Raw genomic sequence first — 20,000 nt, 5'->3', positions numbered from 1 at the left:
TCCAGTGAACTGTCCAAATGGTTGTGGAGAACTCGCTCCAAGAGAGGAGGTTTGATTTCAATTGGAATTCAGTACTTATACCAGTTTCTACACGTTCAATTAAGTGTAGGCTGCAATGTTGGCCAATCACAACAGAGGAATAAAACAGTATGAACCAATGATAACGCAGAGCCAATGCAAGCGGCCGCCTCCAATCACGGGAAAAACGCGTGCGAGCAAGTCATAATTGCGTGGGATGCCATAGGCATACCACGTCTTCAAACCGTAGTCATAAATGTGCATATCCCAGGGATAGTAGATTAACCGCTTGAATCCCGTATGATACAACCGGAGCCATCGCTCGCCAAACTCGGGCCATCGCCCCGGGGCAGGTACTTAATACCCTGGCCAAATTTCGTCTTGATATGATTACCCTAACTGTATCTAAGGACAGAATGTGTTTCTTTGTTTGAAAAAAGGAGAAACTGTTCCCAGCCTCCTTTAAGCGACTTCTCAACTTCCCGGGTTGTCACTCGTACATAAATAAAAGAAAGGCTGGAAATTATTTTTCTAGCTTGCCTCACATCTCGCCGATAAAATCACACTTCTCCGGCATCAGTCACGCTCAAACTTTGTCGATGGCCACACGGATAAATTTACTTCTCTTTGACAAAGTTGCAAGGTCCAGCGAATATCCATTGGTGAGAAACAGCGATAAATGTTATTCAAATGTTCAAAATCCTTCGAGGCTAGCTTATAACGAATTTGTTAACTAACTTTTGAAAGAAAACTAAATCAACTGAGATTAGGCCGGGAGGTACTGGTGGGATGTGATACTTGTCTGTGAAATCAACTTTCGTGTAACGATGAATTTCAATTTGTTTTACGTTATACAGATTTTATCGCATACTAAGGATAGCTGTTCTCTGGCACCAATTCCCTGCCCTTACGCTGAGATAGGCTGCAACAAAAAGGTATTTGAAGTACTTTGGAGGAAGTGGGCACATAACGCTGAATTTTTAAGTCTGTTTTTATATTGCTGCTCTCTCTCTCTCTTTCTCTCTCTCACGCGCTTTTGATTTATAGACAATTAATGCACGTTTTAGATTCGGGAAAAGAGGCAACTTGTAATCTTTGAAAAAATTAACAAGTGCTCGAGAAAAATCATGCGATTACTTATTAATGATATACATCAAAAATTACACCTTTATAGCACAAATTTCAACAGTCTGCACTAATTTCACTTTTCTGCACTCTGTTTAGGATTAATTGACGTGCTCTCAGCCAATCAATACGCTGAAATTTTTGCATGTATATTAAAACCGGGTTTACATATGACATCTCTTTCTGTGCAATCGCAAATATGCTCCATTTCGACAATTTTTTCCGAGTATCCCCGAGTCAATATCAAAATTGAAATAAATCTCTTCATTTCATTCGCTGGGGTTAACATGCAACATCTCTTTTAGTACAATCGCGATTATAACTGGTTGGTTTAAAAGTCCGCACGTTTCATCTCAATACAACGTGCAACCTTTTCCTTCATTACATTTAGTGAGAAGATATTTTTACTGCAGGCTCCGCAACCTGGAATTGAATCTCATCTTCACTCTGAAATGGCAAATCATCTTGACATGATGTGTACTAAGTTGAGGAGCACTGAGGAAGATTTGCGGAAAACTAAAGACCACCTTGACTTGGCCTGTACAAAGTTGACGAACACAGAGACAGAGTTGCAAAATACTAAAGAACAGCTTGACTTGGCCTGTACAAAGTTGAAGAATACAGAAGAAGAGCTGCGAAATACTAAAGAGCAGCTCAAGGAGACCACAAAGAAACATGAAGAGAGGATCAATGCTCTTGAAAATAAACCCTTCATATACACGTGGAAGATCGATGCTTTCCAGGAGGTCTTGAATCGGGCTAAGGCAGGAGACGTAGTTACGATACACAGTGATCCATTTTATACCGCTGAATGTGGTTATAAAGTTAGATTGCTTTTGTATCCGAATGGTATCTCCATTGGGAAAAACAATCACTTCTCATTTTACTTCATTATAATGAAAGGCGACTTTGATTCCATTTTGAAATGGCCTTTTGCTAAACGAGTAACTTTTACCTTAATAGATCAACAGGAGAATTTAAATGACAGTGAAAATATCACCAAAACCACCCCAGAAAGCCAACGACAAGAAGATTGGAACTCGAGGCCCCGAGGCCGATTATTTAACAGAGGTAGGGGAATTACTGCGTTCGTACCACATGATGTACTGACGAAACGGAGGTACATTATGGACGACACAATCTTTATTCAAGCAAAATTCGAAACTGTTTCTTGAAACCGAAAACAAACAAACAAACGATCGCGCATAACTTAGGCCATCGAAGCGAAGTCTACAATCCTGGACAAATATAGGTGTGGCTTTTTGCATTTTTAGAACTTTTGGGCCATAACTTGAACAAAAGGACCATAATGATCACTGCCCCACTCTGCCAAAAAGAATGTTGTTCTGGAGTAAGTGCAGTTTGCCCAGCCGTATCTCGACATTATTTTTTGGGGAAGGGCAAGCCGTTAAGAAGATTAGAAAAAAAGTTATTGGAAACATGGACAAGAAAGTTGAAAATGCCTCACCAATTTAGTCCATGATTCACGTTTCTTTTAACCTTTTCGTCCTTAAGGGGTTCTCCCAATGAACAGCGGTAAAATCATTCTAGTTTTTGTATGAACGTAGTCGTTTTTAACCATTTTGCCCTTAAAATTAGAGTTAGACAAAATAAACTTGAAATCTTAGGAGATTGACAAAGGGTAACAGTTAAAATCATCCCATAAAAGATAGGTCTACCTATCTGTTGCCTTTTTTTCTCGCGAAGCCTAGTGTTTTTTTATGTGTCGTTTTTGTGGACGTGAAATATAAATCTAAATTGAACTGCAATACTACTTTTTGAAATACTCGTCATAAGGATTGGAAATCTCAGTTCTTCTTAGTTCGTCTTGTTCTACGTATTCCCAGATGCAATTTTAGGTGCTGATGTGAGTAGTTTAGCTTTATCAGAGTAAATATTGCACTACCAGCCATCGCCTAGGTCAATAACCTTTGGTGACGAACTTCTAAAAAGAGAGAAAGACAACTTAGAATAAGATAATTTTGATGCTTTTGTGGCAAGCAACAGTCTGCCGTTTCCCCGTTTAAACCTTTACGGTAGATTACAAGTTGCATTACGATACATTGCCAACATGTTTAGCTATCATACTTGTATATGAACCTCTGCTCCACTTGCCATTCACTCTTCATTTCTGGTGTTAGGACCATCGCACATGTCCCTCATTCCCTGTCTGTTACTGGTAGCAAACTCTGCAACTTTCAGCCTCCCCTCTAAGTTAAATTATTACCTGCGATACACCCTTTTTTGAAATCAATAACGACTGCTGCGCCTTTAGAAATAATTAACTTCATTTATCCTTTGCTTTTATTTCTACAACTCCAATACTAAGTCTATATAACCGCATTTTCACAGATTAAGCTATTTTTAGACGAGTTCATAAATACGATTTGGTTTTCACGAGTGGTCATTCTCAATCCTATGGGTAAAATTGCTCATGCAAGACTTGTGATTGGCTGGAAAGGTCTGGTTTCGCGGGAAAATTAATCTAAAAAGAACTCTGCAAAAACGCCATTCTACAAATGCAATGAAGTTCTACGCACCTACTCATTGGCTGCTGGCTTTTCTGAATACTTGTTTTATAGTTTCATTATACCTTTTTAGTTTCCCATTATTATGAATTTATTAATTTTTTGTCTCCTGACTATTACTTGTGTATTAGCAATCTGTTGCTTTAAAGTCAGGGTTTGTATTGTATTCGCTGGCCGCGAACCTTTAATTAAAAAGACAAGCCATACTAACCTCTTGCTAACCGAACGCGAGGGCCGTACTGGAGAATATTGGCCCGAGGTCGTGGCAGCTGTATACGGACCGAGCGCAGCGAGGACCTAAAAAAACGACCAAGGGCCAATATTCCCCCGCACGGTCCCGAGAAAGTGTAGTTAGTAAGTTGTTTATTATATGGCATCGTTTCTTTGACTGATCCGAAACTTCTCCGCTCCGTAATTGTTCGTAATCTTCGTCTTCCATGAGCGAACTTTGAAAGGTAACCTTTTACACGTAAAACTAGATATTGTGATGTTGTGATGAAAGATTAAATTCCGCTTTTTAAAAAATTTTTGTTTTCCCTAAACTTGAATTCCCCGGGAGAGAGAAAAATTACGGAAGCGGAACGTTTCCATGGTAATGGTGTCCTACTGTAAAATTTCGACCGAAAACCAGGCAATCAGAGTGCTCCAGAGAGAAACTGTGGCACATCTAACCAAATTTGAAGATTATTTTGAGGTTACAAATCTTTCGTCTTTGTCACTTAAGAGCCTAATAGCATAAGAAGAAATTTCGGTGTAACTTCCAGGTTGTTGACTAGAGGCCGGGTGCTGGCTCAGTATTATTCCGCATGCAGTTAAAGGAGTACAGTTCAGAGAGTTTGTTCTTTTTTGATCGTAACTGAATTTTATAACTTAAGCTGACTTATTTCTTAGGTAAAAGTCATTTTTAGACGATTTTCCCTTCGTCAACGATAGTAAAAAGAACTGAAAAATATAAGAATCCATTGTCTAGTCCTCACACCTGTGTTCCTTCCCGGATTCAGTATTACTCGTGGTTTGAATTGCGATGTATTGGTTCTCTTTTCAGTTCTCAGAGATTTTCTCTGGGTACTTTGGTTTTCCCTTCTCTTCAGAAACAAACATCTAATTTAATTGGCTTTTATTTCATATGCTGTAAAGTTGAAATCGACGTTTCGGCGTCCTCGTGTCACTTGGGGAATTTAAGCGAGGACGCCGGCTAAGGCAACGGCAGGACCACGAAACGCGAAAATATTATTGGTTAAAAAAGAAAAATTATTGTGCTGCACGTGCGGCTCGAATTTCCCTGCAATTTTTTGCCGTACTCCACAAAACAACAACTTGAAATCACCAAATTGTAAGCTTTGGCGATAACGTGAACATATATGGCTCCGTGCAAACTGACGCAACAACTCCCAACATTGTTGAAAAAACAAGTTAAAATCCAACATTGTTGGAAGTTGTTGGTTCGGCAGATGTTGGATGTTGTTGGCAGTTGTATGCAATTAAACCGATGCAAAAACTTCCAACAATGTAAGGACGTGCAGTGTATTATGGCAAAGATACGACCTCTAAGATTTGGGGAACTTTCAAAATTCTGCTGCAATCTTGTTTTCAACAAAACGTTGCTATCTCCGTGGAGACCATATCTAATGCGCGTGCGTGATGGCCCCAACAATGTTGGAAGAGAGAGAGCTTTGCAAGCGGATCCAACATTGATGCGCTACGCTTCGGCGATCACGGAACAAAGAAATCGAAATTGTTGGGAGTCGTTGGCTCAAAAGTTTGACCAGCTTCAAACTTCTTGCAACAACTCCCAACCGTGACACGCCACAACGTGCAACAGGGGGTCCAAACGGACGCAACATGTAACACCCAACAAGGTTGGGAGTTGTTGGCCAACGATGTTGCAATGTTGGGAGTTGTTGACCAACGATGTTGCAGGTAGCCTCCCACGCAGACGCTCTTAGGGCTTCGTCACGCGTTCCTCCCCCAACTAGGACAGTAGCGAAAAAAAGGCTCGCAAAAGATCCATTAAATTTAAGCTTGAAATTTTCAGTCTGCCTTTGGCGATGATCGTCTCTGAAAATTGATTTTATGTTTTTGTGTTGCAAACCGATCGTTCGTACTCAGTGTTTCTTAGAAGGACTACAAGAAATGGGGTTATTTAAACGAAAAGACTTAACAGGAATAGCGCGGAAAGAAATGTAACTATGATATCAATCCCAAGTGAACGCCACAAATAGGTTTGAATCGCACGAGAGCAAAATGTTTCAACCATACGAATTCTACCGTACTCATTCTGTGAAGAGCCGATAACATCTAAGCCAAAGCATGAAATTTATACACTCCAGTTTCTCTTTGATAAGAATTTAATTCAGCGATTTTAAATGCCCAACACACGAAGCCCATCTTCTTGCAGTGACCATGACCGTAAGCAAAATTTTTCAGGGTCTAAAGTGCAATTCCAGAATCTGGAAGTCCGTTGTGATTGGTCTACGTAAATTCCGGCTCGTTTCAGCAAACGCTCGTGGGGGAGAAACGCGTGACGAGGCCCTAAGAGTGTGCGCGTGGGAGACTATTTGAACGGAGCCTAACAATGAAACATTCATTAATCTATTTTTACTTTAAAATCGTTCGTACTCATTCAGTTGCAGCATAGTTTGCCGGTATTGTACAAGGTTAACAAGACGGAATAATCTTGAAATACTTGCAAAAGCGGCTAAGTTATATTTTGGAGTGACGTTTTCGTTGCTGTTGTTCTTGTTTAAACTCCCTACTATTTTAAAGGAACGAACAAAATATGTGATGTGAATATTAATAACAGTCTCAAGTCTCTAAATCTGCATAATAAGACACTTGAAACTGTTCTTAATATTCCCATCGCCTAATTTGTTACTTAACCTTGAAAATGATGTAATGAAGATGCTGAAGCGTTGGTTTTTGAGTTTTATCTTTGCATGTTTATGCTCAAGCAAATTACTCTTGAACGAAAATTTGTCGTTTCGTTGTTCCATGAGCTTATTTCCGTCACGGCTGTCTGTTACGCCCCGGCGCAGAGGCATATCATGTGATCAGATGCAAGGGTTCCAGAATGAACCATAATTATCAAACATCAGAGCATGGCGGAACAGCAAGGTGCATTTGGAGGATACGATGAGGAGTTTTTGCATGATATAGAACACGATTGGCTGTGTCCAATCTGTCACCACCCGTTGAAAAATCCGGTTCAAACCAGGGTCTGTGGCCACAGATTCTGCGAAGTGTGCCTTGAAAGACACTTCATGAGGTAACTGAGCGCACTATGTTGGGTTGGTCGCGTCGGGATGCAAACGCAGGATAACGTCTTCCGCAGATAGAAAACTAGCGAATTTTTACATTTAGGCTGAAGTTATCGTGTATTCAATAAGGCCCCTTGCCAACTGAATACTGGGCGTGAAGGTACCATATAAGAAAGACACATTGTTAACGTGTAAGGAAGAATACACCACAAGTTCGGTACAGCACCGAGTGGTCGAAGACAACTGATTACATTTAAATAAGATCAAAGTGCTGACTCAATGCTTCCCTCGGACAAGAAAAAAACACTTTTTGGGAAAATAAAGCAGTTTAGCAATCTCAAAAATGCCAGTGATCAGCAATAGTTTTAGCTATTTTTATGCTCTTACCACTTTTGCAGACGACAGTTTACCGTAAGGAGACTTAATAGAGATGACATTTTGCCACGCGGCCCTCTGCTCAATTTTTTTTTTACTTCGGGCAAAACAAGAAATCTGATATCGCTAGAGTAACCCTGGATCTGCGGTTACTCTTCCTCATCACCTTTGGGCCTTTAAACCGGCCTCTCCAACCAAGGGGGGACTTGATGACAAAATAGGATATACTTATTTGAGGTTATGATTTATTCAATAAACAGGCAGGAGGGCGATGGACAGCTTCTCAGTTGTCCTCTCGACCAAAACGTCCTGAGAAGAAACAAAGTAAGTTTGTTGCGTTAAGCTGCTAGTGAAAAATATTAAGACTACGTGACTGGATTTAGATGTAGTTGTCACTTTAAGGGGAATTAATGTAAGAGGTTTGGCTCAGCAGGTGACAATTTTTTACGCTCTGTTACCTCTTCTTGATTTATACGGAAAGGATACCGTGTTATTGATTAGACAGTAAAATTTTTGCTTAAGATCCTTTTGGGTTAATTAAGCCATGCTTCACGCGGAAATGCATTCCTAATTAGGAGGACCGGTTGTTGTGTTCTCGATGCGTTGGTGTAAACGACGGCGTGTATCGGCCAACATCACCTGTATCGTACAGGGCACATTTAAAATGGTATACAAGACATTGTTGGTTTACAACCAGCGGCTTAACTTCCCGCCATTTCGCATCTGTTACCAACCAGCCCCTAGCCTGTATTTGTTAGTTGACTTTCTCGGGTGTTCGCTCGAAAATTTTTAATTGACTAAATTTTTTGCATGCTTTTATTGTCTTCTATTGTTTTAACACCAACTCCGTTGTAGAAGAACACTCTTTTTTTTTTTTATAAGAATATATTTTATAAGAATACCAAGGCTGAAATTTGCGAAATTTGAAGAATATTTTAAGAATAATCGGGGATGGAAGCTGAATAACTGGACCACGATTATTCATTATTCTTTGTGTGTTTTGTTCGAATTATTCATTATTCTTTTTAAATTTTTGTAGGTTATTTATTATTCATTGTTGTTATTCATTATTCCACTGGCATCCAACTGCGTTATTCATTATTCCGACGTTTACAGACCCAATTATTCATTATTAATTTTTTATTTATACTCGTTATTCATTATTCATTATTCAGCTTCCACCCCCGAGAATAAAGCCGAGGCTGAGATTTTGAAGAGGATAGATATAATTTTGTGTTGAAAGAAGGTGTAAATACAATACAATTTTATGTTTTCAACTTTACCGTATAAAATTATTCCTTTCTCTGAACGGCGAAACCAGCCAACAAAACGAAAAAACCTGCACTAGCTATAGCGATGCGATGGAGCACTTCTAACGCGATACAGATCTAGATACCAAACACTTGTAATTGATACCCCAATAAATTCTAAAACGGAAATGTCATAAGCTATAAATTAAGTACAAGAATATTTTCAGCCTAAAATTGGCAGAAAAATAAGAATATTCAGCCTGGGCCGGAAAAACAACATTCTTATAAAAAAAGAGTGTATTTGTACTTTTTCTTACATATTTTACTTCATTAATTATATCTTTTATTTTTATAATGACCGAAACGCGGTCGAAACGTCGTTCTGAATTCCCTTTTTTCCATTCATCTTTACTTAGTTATGTTTATTTAAAAAATAAGGGCAACGGAAAGCCCCTTACGAACTTGTACAAGCCAAATCAAAGAAAATCGTCCAATAATGCGAGATTTCCTGTAGTCCCCTTTTGTTCCCCTTGAGCAAAATGGGTAAAAACAGTAAAACAGCTTTTCTTCACTTCAGTTGCGTTGTTTTTATTCAAGGATATTTTCTTCGACAAAGCAACGGAAAGGAAGGTCCGTTCCTTCATTATCAAGTGTCCAAGAGGTTGTCAATGGACTGGCGAACTAAGATCAAAAGAGGTTGGTGTTAGGGCTAACTGTAACCTCGCCTTCATGATGATTGGCCTCGCAGCGACTAGGCTCCACAATCTCGGTTACCTCCCCTCAAATCTATGCTTGTTTCAACATGACCGCTTCTTTGCCTTTGCGTGTCGCACGACCTTTAGTCCTGTTCCGGGACTCCCTCTTACCCCGCCCTGAAAATGGGCCTGGAACCCAGGCGGGAAAAGAGAGAGTCCTGTATCACTTGCAAGCGCATGCTCAGAACGAGCTAATCAGATTGCAAAAAGTAGAACAAAGGAGACTTTTGTCTGATTGGCTGTTGAAGATTGTAGCATCCAGTTTCCAAACCGCGCGCTTTGATGTAAACAAAGATGGCGTTCGAAGCGATGATTTCAACTTTGTGCTTCTTCCATCTTTCGTTTTATACCTTGAAGGCGGTCTCTTTAACCTCAAATGGCGGAATTTTTTTCTTTATTCACGCTTTTGTAAGCAATCCTTTTAGTTTGCTGGGGAAGCAACGCTCTTTTAGAGTAAGCTCAATATTACAAGTTCACAGCTTTTATTTCTCCATGTAAGTGGATGTATGACAGCAAATGCGCCAAGTGTGAAAACCCGATCAAAGTCCTTCGTTGGGAAGAGTGTGCTACCTGCAGAAAATGTTACAACGAGGTTAAGCGAAATTCTCGATCTCGAGGGCTTCGATTCAATCTAAGTAGAATTCGAATGCTCGCACAGCGAATCAATGGAAGATCTAGAATTAAGCTCGAGGTATGTGTTGAGTCATCGTTTAGCATTATCAGATGTTTTGCATTCTCTTAAAGAACATTTGTTTTCAATATTATCGCGACAGATACGTCGGGCGGAATTCCGTCTACTGTTAGACGAAAGGTGAATTCTTGCTTAGTTCACTGCGTTTATTTGACTTGCATATGCGAACACTCTCAAGGCATGTACATACTAACTTAAACATTTAACGTTCTTTTATTCAATGAAACCGAAATAATATTCATAATTACATAGTAATCATAAGGGTATACTTGATTTTTAAAAAATTGCTAAAAGGGATCAATTACCGGTAGTGCATAAGAACTTATTACTTTATTGGATAATAGGGAAGATATCTGTTTATGAACATTGCTTTTGTTATTGAAATGTGCCAACCACAAGAACAAAAGATCATTTGGTTCGACAGCCAGTGAGGCTCTGGTTGGCACATTAATGACAATAGGTGATGTTAACAAAACACTAAGTGACCTACGTTTTAAGCCTTGATTTCAAAAAGACACCTCTTTATTTTAACTGAAATTTTCCTATTTAATGGTCCGCCATTACTAACATTATGTTCTTGTCAGAGAGCTGGATCGAGGAGAAAATGACGTCAAAGCCTCACTAGTTTAAGAATGCAATACATGTGTACGCCGCAGAATTAATATGCAGCACGGGGGTTTTGGGCTTTCAGACTTTTAAACTCACGCTTTGCATATATAATAAGCTGCGTTCACACGCTGAAATTTTAAGCTAGTGAGCCTCTGACGTCACTTTTCCCTGGATCCAACCGTCTGAGGTCCAATTGGTCAGTTTTGAATGTGAGTAATGGCGGACCGTGAAATCCAAAACTTACACTCAAAGTAAACGGCCTTTGGATAAAAATCAAAGCTCAAAATTTTGCCAGTCAGGTGTTAAGCAAACACACTTTCAAAATCTGAAGGAAAAAAGGAAGTGGTTTTTTTTATCACAGGGGCACGTTAACTACTTGCAGTATTTGATGTTAACATTCCATGCTCATTCATATTCACTGCAGAGAATATAATGTGAATTTATCTTAATCTGGAGGAAATGCTCTGAATGTACAGCCGCTGATCTTAAATGCTTTTGGCACATCAATTATTCAGGATTTAAAGTAAATACATCAGTAATATTACTGTATCAGTTAGTGAACCAGTATTAAACAACTATTTTTTTAAAAATTTCTTCATTTAGCTATCATATCAATAATGTCCCCATATTGAAACTTGGTTTCAACATTGTCAATGAATTAATTGGTATACATTAATTTTGCATGATGGAACATTATGCACCATTGTTTGTTCATTACATTTATATTTTACTTTATTCTTGGTGTAGGGCAACTTGTAGTATAAACTGCAAAAAACATGGAAATATCAAAGAGAAAGTATACCTCAATATGGCTGTTTAGAGGGGACAAAATATTAAATTGACCTTTTTTGGTGTCATTCCTTGCACATAAAAAATCACATGTACTGTATAGTAAGACTTGATTGTGCACAAAAAGATGAAATAAATACATGTATTGTATTTATATTATTTATTAAGAACTTTTTTATCTTTCTAACATCATTGAGCAATGCACACTAAAGAAATAAATAGTTGTAGCTGGATAAATGAATGGATAAAATATAAACTGGATGGCCCAAAGCACTAGCCCATGATGTTGACATTTTTAAAATATACATTCTATACAAATATAATGTTTATTTACTTATCATGAAAATCTTACTGCACAGTTTGTAAAAACATAATTTTCAATCAAGGAAGAAAGATATAACTTGAAAATTGGAGAACAGAGTTGTCAGTGATAAATGAAATGAGTGTAATTTGAATTGTTGGTTTTAGCCAAAAGAGAGAAGTGATCCTCACACTTACCTGGACAATTAAGCAAATTATTGTTGTTTACAGACACCTAAAAAATTCAGGTGGTTCAATGAGATCTACCACTTGAGCTACAAAGCCACTCAAGGACAAAGGACTGAGTGGCTTCACAAGAGCAACATTGGGAGGATTATTATTATTACTGAAAAGTGGAAACCAGTGTTACTATGTCAGTAGTTTAACCATGTATTATCTAGACTGTCAATATTCTAGAGCTTCAAGTTAAGAGTATTTCATATTTATTGAAAGCTGAAGTGTTAATGATATTAACAATATGCTTAACTTAGGTGTAAAAAATTATCAGTTGGAAAATTGCAACTGAATGGATATCCTGTTTGATAGATTGAGTACTATTTGAAGTCAATAATTAACAATTATTCACCAAAGGTTAGGTGAAAATTGGTAAATAATTGTTCTAGGATAATCACATAAGTGATTATTTGAAAAATATGCAAAGTTAAAATGGGGCAAGTACTTCAGTGACACTGGAAAGGCAGGTGGATGTATTCCGATAGATCAGAGGGTTGGGCACGAGGTTCGAGATATTAAAGACCATGCACTTTGCAAGGCTTCAAAAGAATCTAAATGAAACAAGTGCACTGAGATATTGTCATTCACAATCAAAGGGACAAACTATTTTAACAAATATTGACAGTCTTAGGTGTACCTCCCCAATCTAAAGGACACAGCACAATGAGCTCTGCTGATAATGTTGAAATCATGTTCAGGGAATTGTCCCAGCGAGATGTGTTTAGTAAAATTCCAGGACGATGTCACTCTTTATTTCCTAACCACCCTGAAAACCTCTTGGAGTGTCTTGACATGGGAGAATTGAAGAGGTGGATGACAAAATTGGTCGAAAAAATTTCCAATGGTCAATATTTGTATGGTGGGCCAGAAATTGATTCTGATCAATCTGGTTCTGATGTTTTATATAATTACATAGGGTATCCAAACTAAACTCCTAAGACAAAATGGAATCACAGTTTCAATAATTACTGTGCACCTCAAATATCAATACACTGGATCAGTGGGGTCATCATATAACTAGAAATTATAGATCGAGAGAAGTAATGATCAATAAACAAGAGTTCCAGCAGGAGATTTATTAGTAATTGCTGAGCGATTCACATCCACAACCAACAGTTTTATACTTACAACTGTAACACACAGTAGGCCTCGTTAACAGCCATGCGTACGATATTTTTTTGCAATTTCAGCAGCTGTTCTCGCACGGATTCTTCGTAAAGACTCTCGGGAGAGCATATCAAAATTTTGATATTTGTCTGCGCCAAAATCATGTTCAGTTGGGAATTCACCATGAAGTTTCAGGCGCGAAATTCCACACTTTCGTATGTCATAAATCTGATCTTCCATAAGTGCTTTTAAGGGAATCACGATTAGAAGGTCTGATTTAGAACTACATTGTAACATCGCACTCGGATCGAAGAAAATCACAAACATAAGGAACTTCAACGTAACAAACAGACTTGCCAACTCCTGTTGCTTCTTTAACAAAAACATCATTATCGATATAACGACTGCATGGATAGCTTGAAGTTTTTCCGCCTTGGGCACAAAGTTAAACTGACATTTCTCAAATGCAAAATCAAATGCCTCCGGAAACTTGGCAACATAAATAGGACTCTCTTTCCAAATATGGTTTTTCCCCCAGTTTTGGGGGAAAATGATGGCGTCGTTCCGAGCATGCGCTTGCAAGTAATACCTGCAGGATTCTCTCTTTTCCCGCCTGGGTTCCAGGCCAATTATCAGGGACGGGTAAGAGGGAGTCCCGGAACAGGACTACACGACCTTCAGAAAGAAAAGAACTTTATCGTTTGAGTGACAGGTTAAAATGCCGTGGATTTATTTTCAATATTTTCTCCAGTGATTTGCCTGGTGAAGTGAAAATTAATAAGTCGATTTGGAAAAAGATAGCAATTCCGTGCTCCTGGCGTCCTCAAATAACAATACCGCAAGATGATTTTTTTGACTGAATTTGTCGAAAAGCGCGGTCTTGTCCACTACAACGGGAACTTCTTGCCCTACTTTTTGCTAACAGTGTTTGAAGTTCCTTAACTTCCCAGAGAAATTCATGAGCGAGGGTTGTAAGACAAGGGGTTAAGTTCAGCCTTCTTTTATTTCATAAGACATCAGAGTTGAACCGTTTGCTTCACTACAAGGGCAGCACTTACTCCTCAGTTATTTAAAAACCAGCTGAGCGTTCGTCCTGCTGGAGTTATAAATTAATGACCTCCAGCCTTGTAGTTTGGTGGGTCACATGTTCAGTTAACCGGTTTGTGTTCCCTAGTGGAACTGAAAGAAAATCTCCAGAGACTTCAAAGTCGCAATCTAACGAAAGCTTATGCATTTTAGGCTCACTTTAATGAGTGTAGAAGACTTCCAGTCAACTGTCCAAATGGTTGTGGAGAACTCGTCCCCAGAGAGGAGGTTTGATTTTAGAATTTAATCCTTATACCAGTTGCTTGCAAGTTCACTTTAGTGTTGTGAAGCCAGACCCTTTCGCCAATCACAACAGGGGAATATAACAGTGTGGACCAATCATAACGCAGAGCAAGTGCAAGAGGCCGGCTCCAAGCGCGGAAAAAACGCGAGCGAGCTTGTTATAATTGGTTTTTCCTCCGATTGGCTAAAGCTTTGATGTCGGATTTTTTAGCAGCCTCAAATTAATTTTGAAACTCAACCGAAAACCGATAATAATGGATACTAGTCATTTCCCTGTCAGAAAGTGTCGCTACCCGTCAGTTAGCCATCAAGCATCCAGTTCTTCATTCTTTAAGCGTGACAGTTTTCAGCGCTTGATGACTTCATTTAAGCGATCTAGTTGAGGGCAAATCCTCCAGGCTCCTTGTTTGAGATGACCGCAAACCCCATAAATACATATTAAAAGCCTTGTATGCAAAATTACTAAACAGTATACGTCCAAACTGAAGCCAGTGGATCTTGTGAGCTAACTTCTGAAAAAAAAACTAAATCAGCTGTGATTAGGGAGGTAGGATGTGATACTTTTCGATTAAATGCACGCTCGTGTAATAATAAATTTTAATTCGTTCCACAGATTTCATCGCACACTGCGGATCACTGTTCTCTGCGACCAATTCCCTGCCCCTACGCCGAGATGGGCTGCACCAAAAAGGTAATTTCAGGGAGGCTGCATATTTGTAACCTTTACTCGTTCACAGGCATAAAAACTAAACACAATCATTCCAAAATGCATTCCCTAAAGTTCACCTAGAAGAGAGAGCTATTTATTCGTGGTTACGTTGAAAGATGAGGATCTAAAGAAAAGGGAATCCAGTTTTTTATAAGTGGTTTGCATTCATTATCTTCAGACTCAGGTGACACTGGTCGCGGTCACACTTGAAAGAAACACAGTGTAACAGTAGTCTACAGTCAACTCTATGGTTTTTTAATCCCTAGGGGTACACTGAAAAATAGAACTTGATGTAACACCAGCGTTAACTCCCTAATGCGACGGCAACCAGTCTCAATTGAATTATGTAATGTAAAAAAGCTGGTGGACGAACAAAAGAAGCCAATGAGAGATCTGTTGATTTCGTCCACCAATCATGCCAACGTGAAAGCCACATACTATAGAACTTAAACAATGATCACGGCGACCACCACGAGAACGAAACGAACCTGTATATTAAATGACAAAAAACAATATTTCTCCTTGCTCTGCAAAAGCGGTTTTCATTTGGGTACATTTCTTTGCCTTCCGAAGTTGCTCGACCACCAATCTCGTCCCCTTGACCAGCGGTCGGAAAAGAGAAAGCCTGGTCAAATCCAAAAAAGGCCACATTTGATTGGCTGTTGAAAAACCTTTCGATTTCCCGCTATTTTCAAACTCTAAACTCAAAATCTCGATTTCTTCTGGATTTTTATCTATGCGCGGTTGAAGATGATCGACAAATAAATCTTTTTACCACTTACCAGTTCCGTAACGTTTTTGTTTTTGAGAATTTCCGAATTGTCATTTGCGTGACACCAGATACTGAAATCTGTTGTGGTTGAAAAAAATGACTCCCGTTACTTTTTATCCTCTACAAGTTAAACGTTTGAAGTGTATTAGGAGATGTGCTTATACCAATGTGCACTGTTTTGCTTGTGAAGAGTAAGAGCTTTCGTGGCAAGGTGAACTCCACATGTTTTCGTTGATTTGTGGCCACCTCCTCTCACGCCCGCGCAATTACTTCATTATACCAATGCCGCCGGCCTACAGTTATGGAACGACAAAGGTGACAAAAGTGTCCAAAAATAAAATATTGGTTGTACCACTGAATACGGCTGTAACGTGTTATAAATGGGTTGAAACTTACACTCAAATATTGTTTATAGTGAGAAAAACATGGGCTTCTTGAAACTCGATATACATGTTGTTGCAGCATCAAATATATTTAACAATTATTCCATAAGTACGCGTTGGATATCAGATGGTAAACGCGCCGAGTTGGCTATAACCAGTCTCATATCCAACAAGCGCGAATGGAATAATTGTTTTATTAAATTCCTTAAACTCCAAAAATTTGGAAGTACGAAATACGAGCGAAAAAAGTGAGCAAATCGGAGCGAAATCGAAAAAACTTGATGAGAACTGATGAGATGTTGTGTAATACCTTGTGGTCAGACAGACGCAGGCTCATCACAAAAACATTTCTTGCCTTTTCGCGTGCTTCTAAACGTCGGAATTGATCCAAGCTTTCTACAAAAAAAAAATTTTTTTTGACTTTATTTAAAGAGAAATTTCGCTTTCCGGCGAAAATATGTTTACTTTAACAACGCTTAACGCAATCGTTTACCATATAAGGTCAAACCAAGGTATATGAGCTAATAACCGAGATTGAGTGAACCAATCAGAGCACGCAAAATGCATTATCTGAGGTTGAGAATTTAATAAAAATTGATATTATCGATTTCTTCGATCTTCGGAAAATCTTCGTAACACTCGGCCGTGCGCGTGTTCCACGACAACACAATTGTGGGTCCCAAGAATACCCTGACCCCTGGAGATTATTTTTCGCGCTAAATTTGGTTTTGTTACTCAAATTCGGTTGTCGTTCACTGCTGGAATTATTTTTCGAAAAATAAATCTTTCTGATGAAGATATACAGCGAATAGTCGATAGACTGCGGACGACTCTTCCTCACATTTCACAGAAATTTGTGGTATCAAATCAAGCACCAAACAGATCTAACAGATCAAGCAACAATCTGTGATCAGCTTCAGGTGGACCATCGCATTCGTTATCAGGGGGGGGGGGGGGGGGAGTGGGTCCCGGGAGTGCCCGTGACCCCCCTTTTGTAAGCCGTTTTTTACTCAAACAACCTACAATATTCAGGTTGCGAAAATGCGAGTACCCTCTGTTTGACTCAGTGTGACCCCCCCTAATCCTGGCTACGCCCATGAGTTACTTCAAAAATGACAACAAACAACGGGTCAAATGCTGTTTTGAAGGAGGTGATCCTTCTACCGCATCCCTCAGATGATACGGTCCCTAGGGGAAGGGAGTAGTTTACTTTAAAATAGAGAGGCCTTGCAATCACAGGACACTCGATCGTTCGCTCTCTGAGCGAACAAGAATTGCTCAGTAGACTTTTGTCGGTAGCTAATCCCTCAATAGGGAGTTTAAGAAACCACGACGGCTACGGCGACGAAAACTTCATTTCAAAATATAAGTTTGAGCTATTGTAAGTATTTCATGATTATTCCACTTTGTTCATATTATACAATATTGGGCGAAGTGTCCTATAACAGGATTAGTACGGACGGATTTGAATTAAAGAGTGAGACTGAAAGAATCACTTTAGTTCGTCCACGTTGTGATTTGGTCATTTCACGTAGTAGTTTTGACGAGTACGGGAAAGAAATGTTCACAAATACGTGCCGCACGTGCAGCACGATCATGTTCAACTTGGTTCTATTAACCAATATTAGTATATAAATACACAGGTGATCATACAAAATCGCGCGCTCTCATTGGCTCGCTATCTCGGATTATCAGCCGATAATCACCTCGACGGACAAAATGGCTGCCAGTAGTCGTTTTGCCACTGTAAGTGAATATTCACCAATAATCACTGAGCCTGAGGCGAATAATTGTTAAATATTATTGCTTCTTGGCGTTGTCGTTGCCGTAGCCGTCGTCGTTTCTTAAACTCCCCATAATTCGATTGTCAGTACCGGTGATAAAAACCTCGGTCTCCAACGACCACGCAGAGTTTCCAGTCGATAGCAAAATGCTTCTCTTTGATCCTCTCTTGAATCATTGGCAGAAATATTACGTGTATATGTCTCTTAGAGTGATCGCAACACTGTAATAAGAGAGTAAATATCGTTATGTCTATCGAAATCAAGGGGATTTGTTGCACAACAAGCTCGACTAACAAGATAATTTAGCAAATAAAGAGCATCTCCGAGCCTCTATGAATTCGCGTGATGACCTCAAACTCAGCGTGGTGTATAAGCCGACGAGCCTGGAAAATAATAGCCGAGAATCCCGTCGAAAAAGTGATCGAGATAAGCATTGACTATGATCAGAAACCCATAAGGGTTGAAACGTGTAACGGCCCCTTGTGTGCTGGGAAACAAGCTCCTGAATATTCAATTTGCTGAGTACCATATTTGGAACAACAAGAGCGAGTGGTTTCCAAATATGGTACTTAGCACTGAAACATTCAACCAATCAGTTCGCACTGAATATTCGGAAGCTGTGAATGCGCGTTACACGTTTCAACCCTTATGGGTTTCTGCTATGATCAATCCCAAATGGCGAAAGCTTCCTCTACTTGTCTCACGTCACGCGCGCGGCCGCGTGTTAAGATGATTTTCCGAAGATCGAAGAAATCGATCATTTCGACCTATATATTTGACGCTGCAACAACATATATATCGAGTTTCAAGAAGCCCATGTTTTGCTCACTATGAACCACATTTGTGTATTTTTCAACCCATTTATCACACATTACAGCACATATTCACTGATACAGCCCATATTTTATTTTCTAATGCTTTTGTCACGGTTGTCGTTCCATATTCAGTTACACTTCGGCCTTAGAAAAAGAGGTATGAAATTAGGCTCTCATTTGACTGAAATGGGTAACGGAGCCTCAGTGGAAACGGAATTAAGGGGAGGAAAATGTACCATGTAAACCCCCTAAGTACATTTCATCCCCTAAGCATCCCCCCCCCCCCCCCCCACCCAAGCACATTTCATCTCAATCGAATGCGCAACCCTTTCCTTTTATTTTTAATGAAGGTTCCGCAAACTGAAATTGAAGCACATCTTCACTTGGCAACGCAAAGGCATCTTTCCTTGGTCTGTAAAAAGCTGAGAAGCCAGGAAGATGAGTTGCGATGGGCTTATACGACGCTGAAGAACACAACGGAGGAGCTTCTAAGTACTAAAAAGCATGTCAAGGACCTTAAGGAGACCACGAAGAAACTTGAAGAGAGGATCTATAAGATGGAAAATAAGCCGTTTATATACAAGTGGAACATTAATGGCTTCCATAATATCGTACAACAACTTACAAGCGGATACGCATTTAAGATAGAGAGCGAGCCATTTTATACCGGTGAATGTGGCTATCAAGTTAGATTGTGTTTGCTTCCGAATGGTGTCTCCTTTTCGGGAATCCCTCATTGGTCCTTTTATTTAATTATAATGAAAGGCGACTATGACTCGAGCTTGAAATGGCCTTTTCATAAACAGGTAACGTTTAGCTTAATCAAAAATCAACAAGATGACATGGAAAACTTCACCACAACCATCGTTGGAAACCAGCCGGAACAGGCTTGGAACTCGAGGCCCTGTGCAGTAAATAACATCGCTGTTTCTTCTTATCCTATAATCGTACCACATGGTGAACTGATGAAATGTTGTCAAACTCTAAACTACGGCACCATCTTTGTTAAAGTCAAATTCGAAACTGTTGTTTGAAACTAAAAACAAAAACAAAAAATGAACGATCACGCATAACTTTAGCCATTAAATCCATTCTACAATAGACTCTTCTCCAAAATGGCAGCCGAAAATTCAAATAAGTTAAAATTAAAATAAAATTTAAAAATTAAAT

General features: G+C 39.2%; 2 protein-coding genes across 3 annotated transcripts in view; both read left to right on the top strand.

Moving 5' to 3' along the window:
• LOC138000986 (TNF receptor-associated factor 6-like) overlaps nt 1-2,711 on the top strand; it is a 17,624-nt gene extending 14,913 nt beyond the window's left edge. Inside the window, exons 9-11 of the mRNA XM_068847655.1 lie at nt 1-49; nt 876-953; nt 1,557-2,711. The exon at nt 1-49 is cut by the window's left edge and continues 26 nt beyond it. Of these exons, the coding sequence (XP_068703756.1) occupies nt 1-49; nt 876-953; nt 1,557-2,318 (889 nt within the window). The 3' untranslated portion in view covers nt 2,319-2,711. The remainder of the gene's footprint in view (nt 50-875; nt 954-1,556) is intronic.
• Nucleotides 2,712-6,587: 3,876 nt separating this feature from the next.
• The window catches only part of LOC137998913 (TNF receptor-associated factor 6-like), a 14,179-nt gene continuing 766 nt past the window's right edge, over nt 6,588-20,000 (top strand). The window contains exons 1-6 of one of the 2 annotated variants that reach the window (XM_068844750.1): nt 6,588-6,936; nt 7,564-7,627; nt 9,151-9,249; nt 14,278-14,352; nt 14,981-15,058; nt 19,181-20,000. The exon at nt 19,181-20,000 is cut by the window's right edge and continues 762 nt beyond it. In XM_068844750.1, the coding sequence (XP_068700851.1) occupies nt 6,770-6,936; nt 7,564-7,627; nt 9,151-9,249; nt 14,278-14,352; nt 14,981-15,058; nt 19,181-19,864 (1,167 nt within the window). In that variant the 5' untranslated portion in view covers nt 6,588-6,769 and the 3' untranslated portion in view covers nt 19,865-20,000. Of the gene's footprint in view, nt 6,937-7,563; nt 7,628-9,150; nt 9,250-9,610; nt 10,000-14,277; nt 14,353-14,980; nt 15,059-19,180 lie in introns of those variants that run through there. The other variant, XM_068844752.1, reaches the window with a different exon arrangement.

The sequence above is a fragment of the Montipora foliosa genome, chromosome 4 (assembly GCF_036669935.1).
Source record: "Montipora foliosa isolate CH-2021 chromosome 4, ASM3666993v2, whole genome shotgun sequence".
In the NCBI taxonomy this organism is placed as follows: domain Eukaryota; kingdom Metazoa; phylum Cnidaria; class Anthozoa; order Scleractinia; family Acroporidae; genus Montipora; species Montipora foliosa.
The sequence above is the reverse complement of the archived record's forward strand: the minus strand, read 5'-3'. Positions and strand labels throughout refer to the sequence as shown.